This window comes from Vanessa cardui, chromosome 9 (assembly GCF_905220365.1).
Source record: "Vanessa cardui chromosome 9, ilVanCard2.1, whole genome shotgun sequence".
NCBI classification, from domain to species: Eukaryota; Metazoa; Arthropoda; class Insecta; order Lepidoptera; family Nymphalidae; genus Vanessa; species Vanessa cardui.
The window spans coordinates 14,032,994-14,041,807 of NC_061131.1; the positions used below are offsets into that span (position 1 = coordinate 14,032,994).

An 8,814-nucleotide genomic window follows, 5' to 3' on the forward strand; every position below is an offset into this window, starting at 1 on the left:
AATTTCCCACGACTAGGCCAATGCCTCCTCTCCCGTTAACGAGAGCGCTTGGAACATATTCCACCACGCTGTTCCAATGCGAGTTGGTGGAATGCACATGTCAGAATTTCTATGAAATTAGACACATGCAGGTTTTTTCATGATGTTTTCCTTCACCGCCGGGCCCGAGATGAATTATAAAGACAAATTAAACACATTTCTTACAATTCACAATTCACAATTCTTGACTATATGACTTGACTATATATATATATATAGTCGTATATTTGTATAAAGAATTGTAATTGGTTAAGTAAAGATTGACAATTGATTTATTTAAGAAGATGATAAGAGGTGAAATCAAGCATCAGATAAGCCAACAGAAGCTTAATTAATCATGAGTCTAGTGGTCAAGCACATTTGCAATGAGGTTAACCTACAAATAGTAACAATATGAAATTAGTTTCTTCAAAGGACAATTTTATAAAATAATAAATAATACATGTTTGATAAGATATAGAAAATGTAATCTTCTAATAAAATTGTGATCTTGGAGTATAATAATAAAACAAAATATTGATTAAAACATATTTAATTTCAACAATAAGATAAAATATCTTGTTTCAAATATTAATACATTTTTTTTACCTTCGAAAATGTCGGAAAAATCGTATCGATTTCCTTGAGTGTTTACGAAGCTAAAAGAAAAAAAATAAGAAACAGATTTGGAGTATTCGTCTGTCAATGTATGAGACATACGGATAAAGGCTCATTGTTTTAATATACTGAGCCCACAGAAAGTTTTGTTGGTTCAGATCAATGACACACTGTGGCGTGAAATGATGCGGATGTCCCCTTTCAAGCTTATAAAGTAATATCTCAAAAAAATATATTACACGAGTTTTGGGATTAATTTTATTGATTTAAGGATTACTATTGCTTTTACTGAAACAACAGCAATTTAGCACAGATCCGATATCTTTCATGAAATTAATGTAAGTTTTTTTTTAATAAATGATCGTAACTAGTGTTCGTAATTCGAAATTAGACCGTTAATAAAATTTTGTTAACTATTTATTTGTACTTATTGTCATTTTATATCTTATATTAATTAACGTAATGTATTTAATTGAGATTTGTACCAACATTATATATTATATCACCAAACTTCAATATTGTTGTATTTCTGTTGGAAAGGTGAGTATACAAGTATAACTGCAGCCTTAAGGGGCATAAACTCTTATCTCCCGAGGTTGGTGGCGTATTGACGATCTAAGGAATGTATAATATATCTTACAGCGCTGATATCCGTGGGCGATGATGACCACATACCATAAGCTTATCCATCGCCCGCCCGATTATCTGCACCATAAAAAAATGCTACCAGACAATAAACAAACGAAAGAGAAAAAGTTGTTACTATAAAAATTTTAACAAAAAGAAAAACCGACTTCAAACAAAACACTATTTTAAAACAAATGAATATGCACTCAAAAGTAATAAAAATAATTGCGTATTCAACATATAGCAATATATGTTGAATACCGACACCGACTCCAAATATAGCAATAATTATAACTACATTATATAATCGTAAATCGACTTTTAAGTAGTCTAATATTTTTCATTTCATTTTTCTTAGGAGGACTCTAAAAAATATGTTGAACCAGCACGCACCTCAACAATCAAAAGCAAGAAGCGATACGAGCCCCTTGATTGACCCAGTATATTATCGTATAAAATGTAATTTGTAAAAAACATATTTCTTAAAGTATTCTCGTATTGTTTTTTGATAGATATACTGGGTTTTCTTGGCTGACACTGACTCCAAATATAACAATAATTATAACTACATTATATAATCGTAAATCGACTTTTAAGTAGTCTAATATTTATCATTTCATTTGACTTAGGAGGACTCTAAAAAATATGTTGAATACGCAATTATTTTTATTTCTTTTTAGTGCATATTCATTTGTTTTAAAATAGTGATTTGTTTGAAGTCGGTTTTTCTTTTTGTTAAATTTTTTATTTATTTTTTGATTTGAAGTGAATCTGATGTTGACTAACTAATTTTTCTTAATATGGCTGGATTAAGAGTCCCATTTATGTGAGTCAGAAACTACTTCGAGGACAATTTCAAAGGAAACTTGCGAATAAAGCAAAAATAGACATTCGAAAATGCGGCTTTAATACGTCATGCGGCATAAACCACAAGGATTCCTTGAAAGAACTGTAATCGACCTCAGCAAAAAAATTTCGAAAAAGAGCTAATATATGTCGTATATCATATGAAATCACAACACATACACAAAATTTGATTAAATATAGTTAGAAATTCTGCCCCATATCGCACCCTAACTATGAGCCATCACTACATAGTATAAAACAAAGTCGGTTTCTCTGTCCCTATGTCTTTAAATCTACGCAACGGATTTTGATGCGGTTTTTTTAATAGATAGTATGTCTCCAGGGGAAGGTTTGTATAAATAATACATGAACAATATACTAAAGAAGCACTGATAATTTTAGAAGTTTGCAATGTGATGTCGTAAATAAACAAATTCTGTAGTATATTTAGTATCACTATTGCACCCGTGCGAAGCCGGGGTGGGTAGCTAGTTGATAATAATATTCGACTATGATAATTACATAAACATAACCACATTACGGAAGGTGACACAAATATCCAAATAACCTATAAATAAAAGATTTGACCGAGTATCGCTAACGTGCTCCTCAGAATTGTTCCGTTCCCTTCCGTTCCGTTACTTTGTCATGGATCCTATTCTCAGAACCTTACCAAATTTTCACCAAAGTACCCTTGAAGTATAGCCTTTATAATAAAAAAAGAATCATCAAAATTGGTTGACAAAATTTTGAGTTATTCACGTATTTGTCGCGCATATACATAATGCAAATTTAAGACTTATGTCGTTTTCATACAGATACCATCATCGGAAAAAAATAAAAAAAAAATGGGACCCCACGGGAAGCACTACCTTTCAAACAAAAAAAAAGTTATCAAAATCGGTCCACCCAGTGAAAAGTTATGAGGTAACAAACATAAAAAAAAAAAAAAAAAAAAAAAAAAAATACAGACGGATTGATAACCTCCTCCTTTTTGAAGTCGGTTGAAAATACACTGAACTGTTTTGTCTTTTTGCTTATTTGTATCCAACAATAATGATGTCTTACAATAATAATATATTACTACAAATAATAATTATTTATAAAATTTAATTTATTAAATAAAATAATTTACATTGAAGACTTAAATAATGATATAAAAATGTAATTACCTAATTCACGAAAATGCACACTTCACAAAAATGCCAGCAGCAATTCCCGCTTGATTCGCAAGTTCGATGCTCTAAGTTACAATTAAACCAAACTGTCTAACGGAGACAGAAAGTCGGGTAATTATTAAAGAGATTTTTAGACATTATTACGCCAAATGGCACAAACATATAATTTAGAATGAAATACGAACACTTGTGCAGCATTTTCATGTTTCACTGTGATTTTGACCATTAACACAATTTCCCTGACAAGAAATGGGGACAATGTGTAGACGAGTGTAAACTCCTTTTCAGTGTGATTTCCAAAAGGAAATTTCTAGTTACGAACAGGGAGTCGAAATCTGTATCCAAAAAATAGATATAAATCAATTAAATTACATATTACAAAGTTATATTTTATATTTTTGTTCCTATACAAACTTATTTTTAAATACTCTTTGGAACCTTCAAGTTATAATGTTATACACATTAAAAGCCGACAACCCACCTGCAAGTATTCCAATATTGCATATGTATGTCCAATGTTCATGGGCGGTTGTAGTCTCTTTCAAACAGGTGAGCCTACCGCTCCGTTGCTACCTACAACAGTCCAAAACGATTTACCTGTACTTGCAGAATAATTATACATTATTCTTGAGTGTTTTATCACACACATATAAGTTATAACAATGTTACGCGTCGAATAGAAGTTCCTGTTTCCAATAGAATATAATATTTTGAAGATATCACCGATTACAAAATACGTGCGACCAAAAAACGTACACTACGCATTAGACAGTATGATTTTTATAATAAAAGGTTGATATTTCTTTATTAATTCCTACCGAACGAATCCAGAGCCCGTTGCTAATATTTAATAATATAAAATGAATCACTTTTAAGGTTACTAATTAAAGACAGGATAAATTAGTGATTCCTAAATGTAGTAGTATGAGGAAAATCACGAAGGCATATTTAGTTGTGTACGTTTTTAGCACATGCTTACATTATTTTATTAAATTAAAAATGTATTTTAAATGTGTTCTATTATTTTTCTTGGTGAGTACTCTTTTTATATGAACTGCACATGCATTCATCGCTTTTTATATAAAATACTGTTAGAATAGGACCTTTTGGAACGGAGGGCCTCTTGTGTAATGCCTGTAAGTACCATTAGCGTTTTATTTTTAATTTATGGTTTTTATTCAAAATGAGTGCTAAGAGACGAGATTTACGCTCGGTAAATGCCTATGAGATAAAGTGGTGTATCATTTGTTTTAAAAGTGATGTGAGATTTGATTATAGTAGAAGAAGAGTCACTGACGATTTCGGTGAAAAATCAGATGTGAAGCTATTAAAAGGAGAACATAGCAAATTATTATATTAGTATAGCTGAAGGTGTCTTTTTAGTTTGAGTCCTTAGTGATATACACAAAACACCTTAAATCAGCTACAATGGTAATAAATAAGAGAAATGTTTGCTTCAGTCTGGACTCCAAGTGAGCTTACACTTGAATAAGAGTTATCCCTTAATTTATCTCAAGGTGTATTCCAGAAGTTTAGTTCATTCAATTTAATTTTTAATAGTTGAACATTACAATACGTACAACTAAGGTGACTATCAAAATGTGAACGGGCAAATAGGCTACTTAGTTGGCCTAAAGTTGGTGGTTGATTGGTGCAAAGAAATCTTAACCAAATACCGCGAGTAGTAAAAATAATTCATCTTTTATTCGGCAGTGCATTATATAGCATGTTCAAATGTTAAATGCCAATAGCTATATAGATACTCTTGATATTTAACATTACATAGACTGTATTAATTTTTGTTGTATTTTATACGATAAATCAAATGTTTTACAGATTTATATATCAGCCTCTCCAACCATAGCTTCGAGCAACGATTGTAACGAGTTTACAATAACAGTCGATGAGATTGTCAATGTCAATGATATAAGTACATTGTAAGTACCAAATTATAAGAGTAATAATATAAGAATCATATGATAAATCTATAAAAATACTAAGAATGATATAAACTCAAATAAAAATAATACACAAAATACTAGCAGCATTTCCTCGTTAAAACGTTATTCCTTCGTATGTCTGGGCAATAAGTTAACCATGGGCAATTCTTTTTTCTTGGGGATTGTTTTTGGACAAATTGAAATGTTATAAACTATAAAAACTCTGAGTGGGAATCAAACTTACATCAATCAGCTCAAAGTTACGAGAACCACTTATTTCACATTCATAGACAATTAACGGTTACTTTTGACGATTTCCTTAGTATAGATTTGGTATATTAAACTAACACAAAGGCGCACTTAAGGTACTATTAAATAACTCTTAATATAATATAGTAAAGTATAATACTTTTAACCATTTGAATCAGTAGGAGAGTTACCAAAAACTTACCAAAAGGAAGCTATCAAAGTACCTAAATACTTTTGTCAAGATATATGAAAACAATAATGCCCATAATATTTATTAACTTATATTATATAAGAATTTTTAAATCTGTTTAATTCTGTTTAAAAATCAGTTTTTTAATACTATAAACTAATTTTTATCATTTCAGTGAGCGTGATAGCTTTGGCATATTAAACAACCTTACAAAGCAATGCAGATCTCTAAACATAGCTATCGAGTTGGATTTATATAGAAATGAAAAAACATCAAAGTATTATATAGATTTGTACGGAGATGATTTACATAAAATCAACATCACATATCCAATAAATGACGAAGTAAGCGAAGAAGTTGATTTAACTTCAAATATACCTGAACTATTTGAAAATCCACGTAACAATCCAACCACTCATGAATATGATGAAGTAGACACATACGAACATGAAACAACAACAGATTATCAATATTATACAACGGATGTTGAAGCAACTACTGAAGTAACTACGACAAATACAAGTGGTATAGTTACAAATGATGATGCTGATATATCAGATGCTAAGAAGTTAAAGAAAGAAGATAGTGGCAGGACTGCGATTATTGCAGTTGCTTCTGTGGCAGCTGTCGCGTCAGTTGCAGTTGTTTCGTACTTTATAGCTGAGATGATAAAAACGATGTTACAATCAGGAAGTTTTCGTATGTATTATTACATGTTCACTAATGACGTTACTTAATCTAATATATTGAATAATTACTTTGGCGTAATGTATCAAGCAGCTAAGTAAATGATAAACAGAGGTCTTTATTTCAAATTATACGATTTGGATACATAATTAGTGCTTCCTCTGCAGCTAATTATAAATATCGTTAATTAAAAGTAATTCCTGTTGGTCTTCAAACGGTTCCTCTAAATGTATTTTATTTTATTGAAACAGGAAATTGCTAAAGTTTAATTCGAATGTTTTATCTTTTGCATACTCTTTATTCCGGAAAAGTTATATTTTGGCAAAGCTTTTGGTAGACTTGCAATTTGTATATATTTAAAAAACAATTACTCACAAGTTCAAACAGTCTTCACTTATTTTTGAGTTCCAATCCCTTAATTGACGAAAATAATATTCATAATGATAGACCCAAGACTGGGATTTTGAGTTTACGTGCATTAGATGATAGGTTTCCTTGCTATGTAACCGACCTCACGGTAAAAGCTGAGAAAAACTACAATTATTAAAAATATCAGGTTAAAACACTTAGAAGTATTTTACTCCTTGAGTACACAGATAGGCGTGACAATGCCTAATATTAAATACAGATCAAATTCTTGAAATGAAATAAGCATATTACATTAGCTATTATTTTTAGGTTTCCCCGACCCCAACGCATAATTATACTCAAAGTGATTTAAGTGAAAGACGAAAGAAGACAACGGACAACACACTGATTTAATAATTTTGGGCACCATATTGAGGAAAATTTGTTTAAAGGTTTTAATACCTAAGTTTAGAAAAGAAGTTTCGTCTTAAATTTATCTTTATAAGGTACAGGTAATAGGAGTTGAGAGATGGAACGAATGATAAAGAATAAAAAAAGATAATTAATAATGAAGAATAAAATGAATACAATATGAGAGTTTTTTTATTGAAGAACTTATACCATCAACGCTCACACTGCTTATATTTATTATCATACATGTAAATTAATGATTAGTTATATCTCTTTCTATTTAACTTTATTATATTATAGGTAGGTGGACTGGCAAATGGGCCATGTGAAGGCAAGATGGTTGGAACTTGGATTTTATGTCCCTTGTGTCTGTATACTAATTGCATTAATACACTGAGGAGGTCTTCCAATAAGTCTTGAAAGCGTTCTTTGATTTCTGATCTTAAAAACAACTGAAAAATATCTATGTTTTAATTATTTATGTTTTTGTGAAAGAAGCTATAAACTCTGATCTTAGTAAAGCTACCAATATAATTATTATTCCCTTTGTACAAATCGTACATGCAACTGTTAATTCTGTGATGTTGACCGGTATACAGATTAGAAAACTCTTTCAGTGTTTTTTTCTACAAACAACAACGATATTTTTTTAATAAATCGATCTGTAAAGATTAAACCCTAATATTGACTTTCTGTTTATTTACAACTGAAATACTTAATTCTTAAAGTTTGGCTGAATTCATGTCTACTAATGTAACGCCCCTCATATAAACTCCAAGCGCTTTTCAAAACGAATTCTTATTATTTGAACTCCCACGCAAACAATTTCTTAAGTTCTACGAAGATATGCGTACGTTCCCTGTCTTACTTTTAATGGCTTGATTAATACACACAAAATAATTTAATGTATATGATGTATTCTTAAGTTTGCAACACATTTTATAATTAGTATTATATTAATTATTTATGTTCTATCCACGTTCATACTGACGAACCTATGAACTGCATTAAAGTTCAGGTATAGTCAGTAAAGGATTAAAGATTCTTATCTTTAATCTTTAAAAATCAAAATCAATCTCTTGATTGATGTAAATTTAAATGATGGCTTGGTGGCCTTGTTGTTCACTGTTTAATGAATCTGTATATGCAAGAAATCCTGTGCCCACAAAAGTATCAGCACTAAAAACAACATTTTCACAAAAATGGACCAAGTCTTTTTAAAATAAAAACCAATTTTATCAATAAACCACCCAAAACCTATTTTTATTACATTTATTATTGTTCTTCAAAAAAATTGACACGGAAAATTGTCCTTTTCAGTGTACAAACATACACTTAAAGAAATGATACAACGCTAGTATAGAGTTATCGAACCGAAATATAAGTTAATATGAATAAATCAAATGTGTATAGAAAGTTTGATACTTGGTCTAAATCTTTTATTTCAAAGATCTAACATTGGTGCAGCGTATGAATCATTTAGTGTATATTTTCAAATGTATATTACATACATTTAGGCAAGAAGATATCTTATAAGATAAGATATACTTTATTATAATTTTTTTGGTATTCAAAATGACCACAAATTGAATTTATTGAATACTTTTCAAATCTCAAAAAGGGACCTCTTCATTATGATCTTCGTACATTGAAGCCACTAATCCTACGACCTAATTCAATACCAAAATATTCAGAACAAAAG

At 30.2% G+C, this 8,814-nt stretch overlaps 1 protein-coding gene across 2 annotated transcripts; it reads left to right on the plus strand.

Annotated features, from left to right (window-relative positions):
• The first annotated feature begins 4,202 nt into the window (after positions 1-4,202).
• Positions 4,203-7,277, plus strand: LOC124532375. Of its 2 annotated transcripts, none has more exons than XM_047107270.1 (4): positions 4,203-4,319; positions 5,124-5,224; positions 5,842-6,365; positions 7,032-7,277. In XM_047107270.1, exons 1-4 carry the CDS (start codon positions 4,212-4,214, stop codon positions 7,052-7,054), a joined length of 756 nt encoding a protein of 251 aa, XP_046963226.1. In that variant the 5' UTR covers positions 4,203-4,211; the 3' UTR covers positions 7,055-7,277. The 2 variants fall into 2 exon arrangements, with proteins under 2 accessions (XP_046963226.1, XP_046963228.1); XM_047107272.1 differs by lacking the exon at positions 4,203-4,319 and adding an exon at positions 4,371-4,423.
• The last annotated feature ends 1,537 nt before the right edge of the window (positions 7,278-8,814 follow it).